At 49.3% G+C, this 18,877-nt stretch overlaps 1 protein-coding gene across 9 annotated transcripts in view; it reads right to left on the bottom strand.

The window, feature by feature from the left end:
* Nucleotides 1-5,093: 5,093 nt before the first annotated feature.
* Nucleotides 5,094-18,877, bottom strand: part of Hpcal1 (hippocalcin-like 1) — a 106,556-nt gene continuing 92,772 nt past the window's right edge. For 6 of the 9 annotated variants that reach the window (XM_063262355.1, XM_063262353.1, XM_063262357.1 and 3 more), the window contains 3 exons: nucleotides 11,783-12,184; nucleotides 10,147-10,252; nucleotides 5,097-5,954 (listed from right to left, as the gene is read on the bottom strand). In XM_063262355.1, the coding sequence (XP_063118425.1) occupies nucleotides 5,857-5,954; nucleotides 10,147-10,252; nucleotides 11,783-12,160 (582 nt within the window). In that variant the 5' untranslated portion in view covers nucleotides 12,161-12,184 and the 3' untranslated portion in view covers nucleotides 5,097-5,856. Of the gene's footprint in view, nucleotides 5,955-10,146; nucleotides 10,253-11,782; nucleotides 12,185-18,877 lie in introns of all 9 variants that reach the window. The other 3 variants (NM_001394053.1, NM_017356.3, NM_001394052.1) reach the window with 1 other exon arrangement.

The following is an 18,877-nucleotide window of genomic DNA, read 5'->3' as shown; positions in this document are numbered from 1 at the left end:
TCATGTATCTATGTATAAATGTATGCATGTATCATCTATGTATCTATCATATATCTGTATATTTCTATCATCTATCTATAATTTATGTATCTATGTAACTATCATCTATGTACCAATCTATCAACTATGTATCTATCATGTATTTATGTATAAATGTATGCATGTATCATCTATGTATCTATCTACTTACCTGTCATCTATTTATTATCTATGTATCCATCCATCATCCATCCATCCAATCTATCTTGCAGATGATTACAGGAGTATTTAGCCTAGACTGACTTCAGACTCTCTATATAACTGAGGATAGCCTTGAACTTTTGATCTTCTTACCTTCAACTCCCTAGTGCTGGAATTATAACATACACATCTGGTGTATGGGGTTTTGTGTATGGTGGGCAAGTACTCCCTTCACTGACCTCCATCTCCCAGCAGGTTATTTTAATGGGACTTTCCATGCCTTTGCTGGGATCTCAGCATCACAGCTGGCCTGTTCATCTTCATAGACAAGGAAGTGAGTTCAGGAAGGGCTGACTGGACAAGAGAGTGGAAGGGCAGTGCATTCTGGGAAGAGCACTGTTTCACCTGGGACAACTGCCTCTTCTTTTTCTTTTCTTTCTTTTTTTCCGGAGCTGGGGACCGAACCCAGGGCCTTGTGCTTCCTAGGTAAGCGCTCTACCACTGAGCTAAATCCCCAGCCTCTTTCTTTTTTTCATTCAAGAATCACTGAAGCAAGCCCTAGGACCTGGAGAGATGGCTTAGTCCATGAAGTGCTTCCTGCACAAGTGTGAGGACCTGAGTTAGATCCTCCAAAGGCTATGGGAAAAACTAGGTTTGTTGGCACGCACCTGGAATCCCAGACTGAGGAAGCAGAGACAAGGGATCCTTGGGGTTTTCTGGCCAGCCAGCCTAGCCTACATGGCAAGTTCCAGGCACTGCTGTGAAAGGCCTGACACTCAAGTTAAACTCTGTTTTCCACAAGTGTGTTCATACTTGTGCATGCCCGACATGTGTACCCATCCCCCACATACAATATCAGAGAAAGAAAAAACCCTAGCGTCAGCAGGTTTGTATGTGCAATACCAGAACTCAGAAGGTATAAATAGGAAGACTGTGAGTTCAAGGCCAACCTGGGCTACACATCAGGGCTGCCTCGAAAGCTGTCTCTAGGAGCTAGAGGTGGTGCTGTCATAGAGACATGACCTTTGATCCTAACACTCAGGAAGCAGCAGCAGGCACAGATATATGTCACAGCAGCCTCCCTCAGGCTCAGATACTGTGGGTCATGTGATACCCCAAGCACTCATCTCCCCCACCCCCCTTCATGAACTAGGTAGTGATAGAGCTTAGCAGATTGTAGAGAGAAAGCCTCAGCAATTTGCACGGAGAGAGCAATCAGCCATGGCCTTAGCATGGGAAAACCTCCTTCTCCTCCTCATTCTTTTCTTTTTCCTCTTCCTCCTCCTTCTCCTCCCTCTTCCTTTTATTTTCTTTAAAGACAGGGGGTTCCCAATGTAGTCCTGGCTGTTGGAGCTCACTCTGTAGACCAGAGTAGCCCTGAACTCACAGAGGTCCTCCTGCCTCTGCCTCCTGAATGCTGGTATTAAAGGCTTTTGAGACATGGCCACTGGCTCTGTCCCCTTCTTAAGGTTTGTGTTTGCAAAGGTTATAAGTGGCCTGGCTAGGATTTGAACTTGAATATCCTGATCATCCCGCCACAGCTGGCACTGTCCCTTGCTGCCTGCCTTCGGAAGGCCTGGCAGATGGCAGGCAGATCTTTCCAGCCCTGCCCCTGCACATATTGTCTTCTCTCCCAGGGGCGGAGCACGAGGGCAGCTCTGAGCCCCTTGTCTTCCCTGGACGGCTCACTATCCTTTCATCTGGACCATGATTAAATAGCTCACTTAAAGCTGGCCCCGGGACAGCCCCCTCTTCTAACCTGCCTCATGGGGGAGAGGATGGGACAGATTAGAAGGCCTGTGTTCACTAATTTCATTTTCTGTGTCTGGAGTAATTGGGCCTCTTGAACTCATTATGTTAATTTAAATTCAAGTACCAAGCGGCAGCCTGCTCTATGGCCCTGAGCTGGGCTCTCAGCAAAGCCTTGTTACACTGCTCAGTGTAGCTGTCTCCTCCCCTTACGCTTGAGACGGGTAAGTGCCCAGCTGGGACTAAAGAGGCGGACTCTAACCATGACACCTGTTGTAGGCAGGGTTTTATGACTGTGAAGAGACACCATGACCAAGGAAAACATTTAACTGGGGCTGGCTTACAGTTTCAGAAGTTCGGTCCATTATTATCATGGTGGGAAGCATGGTGGCATGCAGGCAGACATGGTGCTGGAAGAGCCGAGAATTCTACATCTTGATCTGAAGGCAGCAGAAGAGACTGTCTTCTGCAGACAGCTAGGAGGAGCACTGGGCAGAGCTTGATCATAGGAGACTTCAAAGCCCACCCCAACAGTGACTCACTTCCTTCAACAAGGCCACACCCACTCCAACAAGGCCACACCCACTCCAACAAGGCCACACCTCCTAATAGTGCCATTTCCCACGGGTCAAGCAAATTCAAACCACCACAGCTACGAAGGCTGATTAGCACCTTGCTTCCAACTAGCCATTCTGTGGGTGTTCTGGGGTCTCATGGAGAAGGTTAGCTCAGGGCTTGGCCATGAAACAGCCTCTTCCTTAATCAGTTCTTCCTTTTCTTTTTAAAGATTTATCTAATTTTATTTTATGGGCATTGGTGTTTTGCTTGTATGTATGTCTGTGTGAGGGTGCCTCACATCCTGTGAATCTTTGGGTTCCCCATTTGAGATGTCTCCCTAACTGTGCTGACACATCCATCCATTCATCCATCCATCCATCCATCCATCCATCCATCCATCCTCTTACTCCCCATTATTTGAATAAGGGAACCTGAACTTGCTGTGTGACCTCAGCCAAGGCATTCCTGTTTGATCATGATGGACTGTTTCTGCCCAATATCTAAAACGCCTTCTGGGCCATCAGCACCTTTCTCCTTGAGGTGAGGTGGGAGCAAAGCCAGTGCCTGGCCAATCCCAGAGTCTCTAGTACTCACCCAGGACAGGTGCTCAGTGGGTGTTTCCAGATTGCTCTGTCTGGGCTCAGCCTACAGGCCCTGTGACTTTAAGCAAGTGAACCAAAGGCATCTGCTGTGTATGGAGCCCATTGAGTCAGTTAAGGCAGGCACTGATTGCTCTCTGACTAAATTCTTAGCCATTCCATATATTCGAGGTCTCAGCCCATGTTTACTCCTTCCCCTGTCTTCAGACACTCACTGGAGAGGTTCAGGGTTCCTCAAGCCTCTGTCTCAGGACTGTCTATGCAGCCTATTACTGCCTACCAGTCTAGCCCAGGGCAGACTCCCCTCACACCCCTTCTTTTTGAAATGGTTTCTCTGTGTAGCCCTGGCTGTCCTAGAACTCACTCTGTAGACCAGGTTGGCCTTGAACTCACAGAGATCCCTCTGCCTTTGTCTCCTGAGTGTTGAGATTAAAAATGTATGGCACTACTGCCTAGTCAACATTTTCTTTTTAAAAACTGATCAATTAGCTGTGTGCATTGAATATGTATAGTAATGTGTGTATGCATATGTATGTGTAGGGATGTGTTCTTGTGTGTGGAGAGAAATGCAGACGACAGAGGCCTGGCTTATGAAGTTTCAGAAGGAAGTGACAACTCCCAGGGCATTGGTGTGACACCACTTTGTATTCAGAACCTGTGGCTCTGGTCAGCTAGGACTGAAAGACCAGCTGTGATTAACAAGAGACTAACACCACTGAAGTAAACTTTAGCTTTGCTGGGACAATAATGGTCAGCTGGGGTAGAAAAAAACAGTTGTGACTCAGGAGAGAGCAGCATCATAGACTGAGGTGACCTCCTCTGAGAAGCACTTTTCCAGGGTCGAGCACGCAGCAGCTGGGTTCCAGATAGGGACAAGGCTGTGTCTCATGCTGGTAGCTGAACTTGGTTATGTTTCTCCTACTGTAGTGGTTTGGGCAGTGAAAGCTGCAGACTTGCGGTGTCAGAAAGAGAACTGAGGCTTGGCACCGTGGAACAGGGTCAGAGTCCCTGAAGAGAGGCCCAGGAGGCCATCGGAAAAGGCGCTGCCTCGTTGCAGTGGTGACCCCAGCATATTGGAGATGCTACATATTGGACTGTAGGATGTTTGCCAAGGACAGGCAGATGTGGAGTGGGCCCAGCCTGAGCCCCTGGGAGAAGTTGTTTGCATCCTGTGGAGGGAAAAACTAGGACTGGAGCTTCCTCCCCCTTAAAGATTTATTATATATAAGTACACTGTAGTTGTCTTCAGACGCCAGAAGAGGGCATCGGATCTCATTACAGATGGTTGTGAGCCACCATGTGGTTGCTGGGATTTGAACTCAGGACCTCTGGAAGAGCAGCCAGGGTTCTTAACCACTGAGCCATCTCTCCAGCCCTCCTAAGCCCTTTGGAGCCCAGAAAATTGTGAGTTCCAGATGTTAGATATTGAGGTATCTGGGATTTAAAGAGAGAACTTGGACATTTAAAGTGTTTAAAGTTTTAAAGGTTATTGGAACTTTTAAATGTCGGGGTGTGTTCTATATTGTGATATTGATATTAACACAAGATCTTGGGAATAAAAAAAGGAAAGTTTATGGTTTAGTAGTGATGATTTATATGTCAGGCTGACCAAGAGTCAATTCTACTGGTTGTTTCTCCGTCAGTCTGACACAGCCTGGAGTCATCTGGGTGGAGGGAACCCCAGTTGAGAAAAGCTTCCACAGGTGGACCTCTGAGTTTGAGGCAGCTTCATCTACATATTGACCTTCAGACCATCCAAGCGGGGAGGCAGCATGTCACAGACCTGCCAAGAACAGGAATCCTTTATTTTCACGAGTCTTTCTTGGCATTAGGCAGATATTGCAGAACAGGCACAGAATATATGTAGACACAGTGGCAGTTAGAAGGGTACCCTGGGGACTGTGTTTACCAACAGCAGCTGGATGCCAGGGACTCGCTTCTGCTAAGGATTGGAGAGAGGCAGAACCGTGAACAGGGTGCTCACAGCAAACAGGAAACTCACAGGCCTTGTTTTATTTGATCATTTTAATATGCCAGACCAATTTACAGAAGAGGACGGAGCACACGGAAACACCTGTATTTGCAGCACGGAGGGCAGATGTCCGCAGCCCTGGGCATGCATGTATCTCCTGTGGAATCAGGCAAATCACGAATGCATAAATACCACAGCACAGCCAGACTTGGGGGTGGGGTGGGGTCACAGGCCACAGGGGACCATGCTTCAAAGGCAGTCAGAGGCATTAAATACAGGGGCTAAACGTTAGAGTCCATCTCACCGTACACATAACTCATACATTAAAAGTAAGGAGACCACGGTATGTACGTGCAAGCGGCTTTGGTCAGAGAAAATGAACAAGGGAGGTGGAGCCATGCACAGGAAGGGCTTGCCTGTCTACTCTCCATCTTCTTCATCCCCACAAAGTCACCTGGGATCATAGAATGAATCAGCTGGTCTCGGTAGGATACTGAAAAGTCGTGTCTGGTGTCCTTAAGGGCCTCCGGGCCCTCTGTGGGCAGGGAGGAGCCCTACAGCCGAGAACACTTGAACCCTTGGAAGGAACCAACCTGGACTGGAGGGGGAGGGATATCGAACGGACGGATCAGATAGAGGAGGGAGTTGCGGCTGGGCAGGTCGGGTGGGTGTGATGTGCTGCCTGGCCCAGGTCCCGGGAGAGCAGGAGAGATCACGGAGGAATCCACTTTTGCAAGCAAAGCTGAAGATGGCAGGTCAAGCCTGTGTTTCTCACAACTGTCCAAAAGCCCGTTCCCCTCAGAACTGGCTAGCACTGCTGGGGTCACACTGCAGCAACCGGACAATGGACGGGTCGCTCTTGGCACCTTTGATGAATTCTTCCAGGGACAGTTTGCCTGAGGGATAGAAGTGGGAGACGTAGGATTAGCCAGTGCTCTGGTTCAAGTCTGGAACCCTCTGGGAAATGGACAATGTCCAGTCTCCGCTCACTTCTAGGGCATTTACATGCGAGTGTACACACATTTATTTACTGTGCATATGTATGTGGGCGCATATGCCATGTTGAGGCACATAGGTGGTCAGAGGACAAGCTGTAAGAGCTGGTTCTCCTTTTATGGCATAGGTTGTAGGGGCTGAGGTTTCGTAATGAATTCTGTGGCTAGAAGTAAGCTGCCAGCCCCACCTGGAGACCTGGAGAGCTGCCATGATCTGGGGCAGCTGGGGAGACAGGACAAACTATGGGTGCTGGTCTAGTTCTATTTCTGTTACTGTGATAAAAATCCCCCAGCCAAAAGCAACTTAAGGGAGGAGGTTTTCTCTGGTTTAGTCCTAGGTTACAATCTATCACTACAGGGAATAACTTTAAAACGTCACAGGGCAGAGAGAATGGATGTATGGGTGCATGACTGTTTGCTGATACTCGGCCTTTTCCTTTATTATACTGTTCAGGCCCCCTGTCTAGAGATTGGCAATTGGCCTTCTTATACCAATTAACCAAGACAACCCCCACCAGGCATGCTCATAGGCTGCCACTGTAGGATGATGTCATTGTGCAGCAAGGCGGGTCCAGGATAAGGCGAAGCCTGTCATTGGATGAGAAGGAAGGGTAGGTGGAAAAAAAGTCTAGGAAGGAGGGAGGGGGAGGAGGAGGAGAATGGGAGATCAAGATGGAGTCTATGGAGAGGGATGGTTCAGATTTAGGTGAACTAGATCGATTTTATCTTGTCTATGTGGGCGGTTTATATCTTTATCAATTGGCAGTGAATTTATTGCGTGGATGAATTGTGTATTGAGAATTTAACATGTAAATCTAATTGCTAAAAATTACAAGTTTGTGGAACTTTGATTTTACTGGGCTAAAGAGGACAGTGTGTGAAAGAAATGGCTGAGAGGCAGTTGGAGCGTGCGGATCTGGTTCTGTTGCCCTTGCAGAGTAAGAACATACAAGGGCTCGCAGAATGAGGTGTGTGTGTGTGTGTGTGTGTGTGTGTGTGTGTGTGTGTGTGTGTGTATGTCAGGCGCAGTAACTACTGCCTAGGGGACCACGCGGAGAGGGTTGCTAAAAGGGAGACAGCCAGGAGTGGGCAGCTTGCGGGCTGTGTGGCAGAGTAGCAGCCGGAGCGAGCGGATCCTTTAATATAGTTCCTTGTGTTGTGCCGACCCCCAAACGTAAGATTATTTTCATTGCCACTTCAACACTGTAATCGTGCTACTGTTATGAATCAGAACGTAATATCTCTGTTTTCTGGTGGTCGTAGGCAACCCCCGGAAAAAGCTCATTTGATCCCCAAAGGGATCAGGACTCGTAGGTTGAGAACCACTGATCTAGATAATTCTTCGTTAAGACTCTTCTGAGCTGGGCAGTGATGGCACACATCTTTAATCCTAGTACTCAAGAGGCAGAGACAAGTGGATCACTGAGTTCAAGGCCAGCATGGCCTAAACAGCAAGTTCCAGGACAGCCAGGGCTACACAGAGAAACCCTGCCTCTAACTAACAAACAAACAAACAAACAAACAAACAAACAAAAAACAAGCAAAAAGGACTCTCTTCTAGGGCTGTAGAGATGGCTTAGCAGTTAAGAACAGTTGCTGCTTTTGCAGAGGGTCCTGGATTCAGTTCCAGCATCCACAGGGCGGTTCCCAACCATTTGTAACTCCAGCTCCAGGGGGACCCAGTGCCCTTCTCTGGCCTCTAACATACATTCATACATATACAAACATACATTCAGGCAAACATTCATATACAAAATAAATACTAAATCTTAAGAAAGAGACTTCTGAAGTGATCCTAAACTGAGTCAAGTTGACACTTAAAACCATCACAGCGCCTCCTAGTGTAGACTCTTGACAGCTCCGGGGGATGAGAGCTTTGCTGTCCTCCGATTCTTGATCCTGTCTGTGCCAGCTTCTCTGAACGCCCTGCCTTCTCCTTTCTTTCTTTTTCTTTCTTTCTTTCTTTCTTTCTTTCTTTCTTTCTTTCTTTCTTTCTTTCTTTCTTTCTTTCTTTCTTTTTGGTTCTTTTTTTTCGGAGCTGGGGACCGAACCCAGGGCCTTGCACTTCCTAGGCAAGCGCTCTACCACTGAGCTAAATCCCTAACCCCGCCTTCTCCTTTCTTGAGTGCTAGCAAATGGTCACTGGTGTACAGGGTGGATTACGTGCTCAGTGACCTCCATAGTGTGACCAAACAACTGGGCAAGTGCACAGTGGGGACACAGACTCCACTCTGAAGCAGGTGAGGTCCCGGCTTTGACAATCAGAAACAACGGCCCTCCATGTTAAGTGTGCCGCCAGCGTGGTACTACTTTAGCCTCACGCCCACGTAAGTGGGTTTATCCCCGTTTCACAGAGAAGAAAGCCAAGCCTGGGAAGCGGCCAAGCCTCAGTACGGTCTGTCAGAACCCAAGCCTTGATGTCACAATACACAAGAGGGTAAAGAACACTTTCTAAATTGGCTGGAAGGCAGGCAAGAGGCTGTCTTGCTTTGTGTGCGGACATGTTTTGAAAGGCATTTCCTTGCTGTCTGGAAAGTTTTTTTTGCTGTCTACAGTTCCACAGGAACCTTGAGCCCCGCTGAGCTCCGTCCTCAACTCACCTGCGCAGAGTACTCGAGGCTCACACACGGCACTTTCTGGTGCATTAGCGTACATTTAATCTCAGCGCAACCCGGGGAGCCTTTTCTTTCCTTAATGCTGCATTTCTTGTTGGAACAAAAGCCAATCAGTCTTGGCTCTACAAAGCCACAGACAGGCAGAATCAACTCACCGTGCAGCTACCTCTCCCTGGCTGAGGTCCTATGAGGAACTCACAGCCAAGGCACAGGAGGACACAGGGCATGTCCTCGTGACCTCTCACCACCTCGCCACTTCCTGAGACCTGCCTTTTTGCAGCTGTGGCAGGACCTCGGAGTCCTAGGTAGGATGGCCATAGCCAGATTTCTTTGCTTGATGAGCCCCATGAGGATCTGGGGTGCTTCGTTTCCCAGGGTGATGGCCTGGCTGGCCTCTCAGGATCTTGAGACTGGAATTCACAGTGTACCATTATACCTGCCTCCCTTCCCCAAATAGACTCGTGGAAATAGTAAAACCACTCCCTCCATCAACATGTGTGTTGGCTAATTTTATGTCAACTTGACAAAGCTATAGTTATCAGAGAGGAGGGAGCCTCAACTAAGAAAATGCCTTTATACAATGCCTGCATGAAAACCTGTAGGGCATTTTCCTTTCTCTCTCTCTCTCTCTCTCTCTCTCTCTCTCTCTCTCTCTCTCTTTCTTCCTTCCTTCCTTTCTTTTTTCTTTCCTTCCTTCCTTTCCTTTCTTATTTCTTTCCTTCCTTTCCCTTCCCTTCCTTCCTTCTTTTCTTCTTTCCTCACCCCCCCCCCTTTCTTTTTGTTTTCTGAAACAGGGTTTCTCTGTGTAACAGCCCTGGCTGTCCTGGAACTCACTTTTAGACCAGGTTGGTCTTGAACTCACAGAGAGCCTGTCTCCTAAGTGCTAGGATTAAAGACATATGCCACCATGCCTGACCAGAAAGGCATTTTCTTAATTAGTGATTGATGGGGGAGGGCCCAACCCATGGTGGGTGGTACAACCCTGGGCTGGTGGTCCTGAATTCTATAAGAAAGTGGATTGAGCAAGCCAGGGGAAGCAAACCAGTGAGCAGCATCCCTTCATGGTCTCTGCATCAGCTTCTTCATCCAGCTTCCTGCCCTCACTGTTTTTGATGATGAACTATAATATGGAAACTATGAGTAAATAAACCCTTTTCTCTCCAAGTTGCTTGTGGTCATGGGGTTTAATCACAGCAATGATAACCCTAACTAAGACAACATGTATGAAGCCTACAGCTTGGAGGGTCTACTGATCTACCCATGGTCATAAGCCATAGGAAGGGTTCAGGATGCAGGCTAGGTGTCCCTGACCCTGAATTCTAGTCTTTTTTCCTTCAGCAGAGCTGAATCGAGGGGGCTGGGAGGGAGCAGAGCAGAGGGTGTACCCCAAACACATCTGTGCCAACAGCAGTTTCACAGGTGCATCTGTGCGCCCCACCCCCTTCACCCCCTATCCCCAACCCCACAAAGCTTCCTACCATCATTGTTTGTGTCCATCTGCCTGAAGATCTTGTCTGTTCGCTTCTCGGGTGTGGACTCATCCTCGGGCATCTTCATCACGGAGGACACCATCTTGTAGATGGCCTGCAAAGGGGCGTCTGTGAGTGTGCTTGGGAGGATGGAGGATGGGTGATGGCTCTCACTCAGCCTGCCAAGGAGCATGGGCAGGGCAGAGTGCTCCCTGGCTGTGTCAGGACCCTTCTCTCATCAGAACAAATCTCACAGACAAGGCGTTGGGTGAAGGGAGCCAGTACAGGTTAATTGACGTTCAAGCGCACAGGATACAGCTGGGGACTCTGGGCTGGGAGTGTGGGGGTTAGGGGGCATGATGTCTGTCTAAAAGGTACAAAGGATCTTTGGTGGGGGGCTGGGGAATGCCTGGGGGGGAGGTCAAAGGGGAAATACAGTGACCCCTGCCCACCCGTGGGTCTTGCATCTGCAGATTCAACAAACTACAGGTGGGAAATCATCTTGGAAAAGAAACTGGAGGCACACAGACCTTTTCTTATTATTTCCCAAATGATATAAAGCATCATTAGCACATCTCTAGCCACCGCATTAGGCACTTATATAACTGCTTTCCTTATTGTATGTATGTATGTATGCATGCATGCATGTGTGTGTATGCATGTATGTGTGTATGCATGCATGTATGATGTATGTATGCATGTATGATGTATGTATGCGTGTATGCATCTATTTATTTATTGGGAGGTGTTGATAATGTGGAGCTCAGAGGACAACTTGTGGAAGTTGGTTCTCTTTTCCTACCATGTGGGTCTTAGGGAATCGAACTCAGGCTGACAGGCTTGGTAGCAAGCACCTTTACCCACAGAGTCATCTCACTGGCCCAGATACAGAGGTGGTTTAAAGCATGGAGGGGTAGAATGAAGGGTGCACATAAGCATGATTCCCATGCAGGACTGACTGCTGCCTCATCCTTTACCAAGTCATTCTGATTTCTATAGGAGGCCCTATAGACAGCTAAGGTGTGTGTGTGTGTGTGTGTGTGTGTGTGTGTGTGTGTGTGTGTGTGTGTTAAACGCATGTGGGCGTATGAACACCTGTACAGAGACCAGACAGGAGCTATACAGAGACCAGACAGGAGTGCTGGCGTCTACGGCATTTCCTTTTGTCTCTCACTGAACCTGGAGCTCACGCTTTTAGCTAGGCAGCCTGGTCAACAAGCTTCTGGGACTCACTAGTCCTCTAGTTCTAGGGTTTCAGGCATGCTCAGCCACTCCTGGCTTTTCCATGGGCGTGGGGATCAGAACTCGGGTCCTCTTTGTGCATCAAGTACTCTTACCCATTGAGCCATTTCCCTGGTTCTTGCTCTGATAATTCTTAATCACCTATCTGAGCCCCAGATCTCATTTTAATGACGCATTTTATAGAACTGTGGAAGTCAACCTGATGGATGAGCTCAGCTGGGGCCTGATGTCTAGCAAGCAATCGATAAACACTTGGCTTTTATCGTTACTCTTTGCAAAAGACCTGCAGTCCTTTAGTACACCAGGTAGCAAGTGGGCTGAGGAATGCCCTGGTGTACGGCTGTGCATGGGGGCCCTGGCCTCCCTGGCTCCCCTGGCTCCCGGCCCTGCCGAGTGCCGGTACCTGCACAATCTCCAGCATTTCACTGCGGCTGATGTAGCCGTTGCCGTCCAGGTCGTACATGCTGAAGGCCCACTTGAGCTTCTGCTCCAGCTTGCCCCGAGAGGTCACGCTCAGTGCGATGATGAACTCCCGGAAGTCGATGGTGCCATCGCTGTTGGTGTCAAAGGTGCGGAAGACGTGTTCGGCAAACTTAGAGGCGTCGCCATAGGGGAAGAAGTTGGCGTAGATCTTCTTGAATTCGTCCACTGTCAAGTGGCCGGTGGGACAGTCCTTGAGGAAGCCCTTATACCACTCCTGCAGCTCATGGTCAGTGAACTCTGTGTGTTCCCGCAGGTCCTGCAGCACCTCAGGCCGCAGTTTGCTGTTCTGCTTGCCCATGGCAGCTGGCAGTGGAGACTAAACCTTCAAGACAAAGACACAAGGTGAGCTGTAGATGCCTGGGACCCAAGGTCTGGCTTTCTATGTCACCCAACTACCAAGTTGGCTAAGCAATGTCCCCTGTATGTCCACTGCCATTTAACTACTGCAGTGGCTCTCAACCTTCCTAAGGCTGCAACCCTGTAATACTGTGGTGAACCTGCAATCATGACATTGTTTTTGTTGCTACTTCACAACTGTAGTTTTGCTACGGTTATAGATCACAATGTAAATATCTGATATGCAGGATGGTCTTAGGTGACCCCCGTCAAAGGGTTATGACACACAGGTTGAGAATTGCTGGGCTAGAAGAACTCAAGACCAAAGCAGTGCAAACTCTGACTTTTACTGTGTCCTGGATGGCTCTTGTCAGTAGGCACAAAATGGTTCTACACAACATGGCAAACCCCAGAACACGCTATGAAAGACAGAAAGAATATCTTTTTATGGCTGGATACGGTCTACTTGGAGCATGCATGCAGAATCGTGAAAATAAGGGAACGGGGAGAGGCAAGCTAAAGTCAGAGGGATGAAGCACTGTAAAAGTGCAGTAAGGGTTAAACAAGATTCGAGAGGGACACAAACCCCTCAGTTCATCAGCTTGCAAGGGGACCGGACAGACTCTTTGCTCTGAATAGCTAGTTCTTTCTTTTCCCTTGGGGGACCAGGCGTGTTTATCTGTTTTCACATCACAGATACATTTGCTGATGCCGCATGGTAACTAAGTCATGCGTGGGCAGGCAGATGCTGGTGGCTCACGTTCCTACCTAACATGGCTTGGTTAAATTGATGAGCAGAGACTGACACCCATCCCGAGTGGACTCAGGGATGATTCCAGAGAGCAGGAACGTGGCTTTAGCCTTTCAAAGTTTAACTTCATTCATCAGCGATCCTAATTTTATAAATGACATTATAAAGATTTATTTATTTATTATATATAAGTACACTGTAGCTATCTTCAGACATACCAGAAGAGGGCACCAGATCTCATTTCGGATGGTTGTGAGCCACCATGTGGTTGCTGGGATTTGAACTCAGGACCTCTGGAAGAGCAGTCAGTGCTCTTAACCACTGAGCCATCTCTCCAGCCCTATAAATGATATTAATCAACCCCATTCCTACCTAGATTTCTGGGTAAATCTGGATAGAGTAGGGTTTCACAGGGACCAGGATATTAACAAAGCTTTGAGGCATATTGGCAGGGGGTGTCCAGACTCCCCCATACCTCCCTTCCTGCCCTCACATAATTGACTGGGAGAAGTTACCAGCACACACCATGATGCTTTCATCCCTGAGGCGAGGCACCTGGAGAGCTTTAGGAAGTCCCCGCTCGTTATTATGCCTGAGGTACTTCTCTGACAGGGAGGCTCTAGAATTAGCATCGATTGGTAGGTGAATGTCGATATGAATGTTAACAGCTGAAACAGGTCCCCATGGAAATCCAGGACTGTGCTCCATTGGAAAGCAGACCCCACTTCGGTCTCCCACAAGGCCCCTGTGTGAGACCCTGCAGTGATCTGCCATTGGACATTGATACTCATTCACTACTGCAATCTTGTTTTCTTTCCTTCTCACAGTAACACACGTGCATAGCTCAGTTATTTTGTTTTCTTTACTTCTCACAGTAACACACGTGCATAGCTCAGTTATTTTTGAAGCCTGTAGAAGAATGAGTGTGGGTGGTATCCTCTACCTACGTCCCAAGGGAAACCACTCTGAACAGCTTGGAGGCTTACAGATTCCAAGTGTTAGGTGCTGGATCCCGTCAAGGAAGACGAGCTACGCACATGGTATTACTTGCTACCTCCCATCTTCCTCCCTCCTTCCCAGGCCATTAGCTTTCTGTGTACATGTACAAACAACCAACTCAAATGTCCGTAGTATCCTGATCAGAAATAATCATCATCTGAGCTAGCCTGGTGTCACATATCTGTAAAGCCCTCTCCAGGATCCCAGTTCCCCTTGTTTCTATTTTCTGCTCAAAGAATAAGCATACCCAAGTCACAGTGGCCCAGCCTCTGTCTCTTGAGTGTGGCATGTCTAAGAACCTCTGAGTTGATAAAACAGCACAATGCTTGGGCGGGAGTCCTGCCTGGGAGGGGCTTCAGAAACAACAAGAAGAGATAGAGTGCACAGACAGCTTTAATCCAGCATTCAGAAGGCAGAGGCAGTCAGATAACTTTGAGTTCCAGGCCAGCCTGGAACCCTGCCTTGGAAAAAAAAAAAAACCAAAAGGGCAGAACTAAGGTTCTGGAGGACCTGCACAGTGAGGCATGGGCCCTCTTGAGTCTCCCCCCATGATGGCTGACTGACAGATCCTCTCTTTCCTTGCTATACTCACCTCCTATCTCACAGCCTTGCTTCTACCAAGGTTTACAGTGTTCTCTTTCTGCTTCATCCTCAGCCTGGGCTTAAGCCACGAGTCAGTTAACCTCTCCCTGGCTGGAAGTACACCGCCCCTCCCACAGAAGCTAGCTCCATCCAGCTCTGAACAGGAACTCATGGGGCCAACTTCTCCAGCTACAGAAAGTCGGCTCTAGGAGGACTCCAGTGGCTGAGGGCTCACCATAGGCCTACGAGAAGCACATAGATGAAGAGCTAGCTGCTCTCAGGGGGGCCCTCCACCCAGTGCTCCAATCCACACCCCAGCACGGGGTAAGAGCGTGCCATAACTCTTTGGGAAGAGATAGAAATGCCCCAGTTTTATTGTAGGCAATTCATTTTAGAAACTCAATTAACAAAACATGTACAATTGAAACCACACTGGGAACATGGAAGCAGAGGTAAGAATAGGGCAGCCAACAGTGGGAGGGTGGTACACCTGGTGATGGTTGGTCCAAAGAATCCCTAAGCTGAGCAGGACAAGAGTTGCAAAAAGAGATATCGGGGCCCTCCAGGAATATGGGTGGGGAAGGAGGGAAGAAAGGAGGGGGGAAGGGAGGGAGGAAGGAAGGAAGAAGAGAGGGGAAAGGAGGAAGGAAGGAGAGAGGGAGAGGGGAAAAGAGGGAGGGGGAGGGAAGAAGGGAACTGGAGCACTTAGAGGAAGGGACGCTGAACTGAGCCAGGGACATGGCTGCTAGGATGTCACTGTCAGCGGTGGCCCTCAGGCTGGAGATAGAACTGCGCGAAACAAGATGGGCAGGGTACCCTAAAAAACAGGGCAGAGGTTGGGGTGGTAGGTAAGAGGTAGAGAAGCCAGGTTGGACCAAGCTGGGGGTGGAGTCCCCTGCTCAAATACTAGTATCGAAGAAAGAAGGGCCTAGCCCTGGTGGAGCCATGGCTCCAAGGTCCTCACCACCGAATGAGGGGAGACTTACAGTGTGTCTCTTGACTGGGGTCCCCTTAGAAACCTCACATATCAGATACAACCTGCTGACCAGAAAACTGGCCCACGGAGAGCTGCAGAACCTCTAAGTGAGCCAGGACCCGACTCCAGGCTCCCATGTGGGTAGGACAGTCACAGGGAGGGCAGTGCAGTAACAGCTCCGTTGCCCCCGTAGCCAGCCCTGTGCTTGTGGCTCCTGTTCATGACCAACAGCCCCGCACCCCACAGCCTTGCCACAGACCCTTGGTTTCCAGCTCATGCACGCGGCATCCACTCACCTCACTGAACACACATTGCTGCCGCGTCTGTGATTTATCATCTAACAGATGCTACCAAGACGCCAAACTCCTCGTACCCGCTCTGCCGATATCGGCGGAGAGGAAGCTGCAGTGCAGACAGCCTTGGTGTTGCGGGAGGAGATGCTTGGTTTCCCAGCTCCTTTACCAAATATTTCAGAGGCAGGAGCTCGAGAAGGCAGGGCTGTGCCTGTGCCCAGCCTTCACCTCCTCCCTGGTGTCAGGCTGCTAGGGGAAACGCAGGCTTTGGGTTGGTTTAGGACATTCCTGCTGTTGTGTTATAGTACACACACACACACACACACACACACACACACACACACACACACCCTTACTCCCAGGATCCACTGATTTGGAGGCAGGAAGAACTTTGATATAGCTAGTGTATCAAAAGGAGGATCGAGACCTGGGAGCCTTCAAACTGTGTTTCAGGGCTATCCCTGAGGCGTTGAGGGTTCATGAAATGTAGAAAAGGGAAACGGAAGGGTCTGAGCCTCGGGATCTGGATCTGAGGAGAACAATGGCTTGAAAATCTGCTTCTGCGTGAAAACTCATTCATAGAGGGTTAGAGAGACGGCTCAGTGGTTAGAGCACTGACCGCTCTTCCAGAGGTCCTGAGTTCAAATCCCAGCAACCACCTGGTGGTTCATAACCATCCGTAATGAGATCTGATGTCCTCTTCTGGTGTGTCTGAAGACAGCTACAGTGTGCTCATATATAATAAATAAATCTTAAAAAAAAAAGCTCATTCAAAGAAAGGGTGGCGCCAATGGGAACGAGTCTGGTCATCTTAAGAACTTGGGACCAATGGCATAAGCGGTATGAGATAAGGTGAAAGAGGGGGTAGGGTTGGCCCTTTTTCTGAAACTCCAGTAAGGAAGGGCTTGGAGCAGAATCCTTCCGCCCTGCCACATTCCACTCCACCAAGATGAGAAAAAACGTACCTGTACAATGCTAAGTGCTGCTGCGATTCACGGATGTCTGGCAGCCAGCCAGTCCTGAGCCATCGGAACGCTTAGCTCAGTACAGTCAGTGACAGTGACCCACCACCTCTTTGCAAAGGGGATGAGGATTCGGTATAGAGGTTTGGGACAGAGGACTAACAGTCACAGATCGAGTTAGCCAAAGAACCCCCAGGGAGGGCAAGAAAGCTGGCTCTGCACAGAGAGCTCCCCACCCTAGTCTCCTTCTTCGTGTATGGAAGCTTGGGCTGACAGATCCACCCCACCACTTGGGAGGGTGGCTGAGACTTGAGCAGGTGGTCAGGACCTGTTCCAGTGTTTTCCAGTCTCTTGGGTTCGTGAGGTAAAGAGGCCTGAGTCAGGCTGGGTTGTGGTCTCTACTCTGAGTGCCTTGAGCTGCTATGGCACATTCCTAAGCAGGAGAACTAGGGAGACAGCATTTAGAGTCAAAACTGAAGGCCAAAAGGGGACGACGGAAGATGACAGAGCCTCCAAGGAGAACTGGACTGGTAAGGGGTCTCCCTTGGCTCAGCTAGGAGTTTCGAGAAAGAGAAGATCCAGGTTAGAGCTGGGCTCTGTCCTGGGCCCCTTCCCTGCTAACATCCTGAGAGGCAATGAGTTTCCAAGGTGCACTTAGCTGGTACCCACAGAAACTCCTCGCCAGTAAAGTGGCTGTCAAAGTCATGGCGGAAGAAGACCTCTAATGCCCACTTTCATGAGACTGCTAATGCTGGCTGGCGTCTCACACACGCTTCCCGGCACACTCCCGTAGACGCCTAACAGAGACCTGGATAAAATATTTAATACAAAAGACCTCATTTTAGCTCCCCTGGAGGCACCGAAAGGATTCTAGAGAGGCTCAGTGCTGCGTGCCCTGTGACCCCTCTGTTATTTATTAAGCAACTGAGCCAGCCTTATTGATGTTTAGCTGTCTGGGAAAACACCTGATGAGACACAAATGCTTTTGCAGGGACAGAAAAAAAAGTCATTGTGCATGCTCCCCAGAAGAAACGCCCGCCTAGCTCTGGCCATCAGACTAACCCAGGCTTCATTGATCAGACAACCCCACTTTCATCTTTTAGGGGGTGAGGAATGAGGGTCCCTGAGGATCACACAGCCACCTCCTACTTGGCTTAAAACACTTCCTATTCTAGCAGGGCTTAGATCAGACAGACAACAGCCTTGGAGCATCGGGGACATGTGACTTCACGGTAATGGGAATTGGGGGGAGGGAGTTAACAGCTTCTACGCCTTCTCCCCGGGTCTCTGTTATGCTCTTATTGTCCTTAATACACTGTACTGTAAGGTAAAGAAGGAGCGGGGCTGGGGATTTAGCTCAGTGGTAGAGCGCTTACCTAGGAAGCGCAAGGCCCTGGGTTCGGTCCCCAGCTCCAGAAAAAAAGAACCAAAAAAAAAAAAAAAAAAAAAAGAAGAAGGAGCGAGCAAGAAGCTGGGAGCTCTGTGAAAATATTTAACCCAAGCTGGGTACTGTGAGTAAAAAGCTTGGCTAACAGCACAGTTCTGTTGTCGCTCAGAGAGGCCCTTGGGAACCCTGCGCTTCAGTGTCCCATTAGCCACGGCTCAGTGCTGGCTAGGAACACAGGTGACACAGTTCCTCCTGCCACTCAGCAATCTCATCAGCCAGACTGCCAAGGGCTGCTGGACATAGACCCCGGAGGGAAGATGGTGGGAGATGTGGGTATCAAACCCTGATGAGGTCCTGGACTTGGGAGAGACTGGGTGAGTCCTCTGTGGATCCGAACTTCAACAGACCATCAGGGCTTGGCTGACGGAGAGCCTGTTCCATGTCAGGTGGGACAGAAGGTGGAAGGTTGAAAGCAGCCTCAACTATGCTCTTCTTTACGGTGACAGTGACCGGCAGCAGATTGCTCCTCCTGCAGCTGAGACCCTGTCTGGAGGGGCGGGGGCGGGGGTGACTGCGTCTTCCAAAACAACCTGGACCTGTGTCCTGCTTTTCTCCAAATGTGGGAGACCCAAGCAACCTCAGCCTCTACTTCAGGGCTGCCCTCTGGAGAAGGGCAGGCAGTTGCCCTGGTAAGTGTAGCAGGAGATGCACCTCGAGCTACACAAGCTG

Source organism: Rattus norvegicus, chromosome 6, assembly GCF_036323735.1.
Source record: "Rattus norvegicus strain BN/NHsdMcwi chromosome 6, GRCr8, whole genome shotgun sequence".
NCBI lineage: Eukaryota > Metazoa > Chordata > Mammalia > Rodentia > Muridae > Rattus > Rattus norvegicus.
Note: the sequence above shows the minus strand (reverse complement) of the source record. Positions and strands in the feature narration are given on the sequence as shown.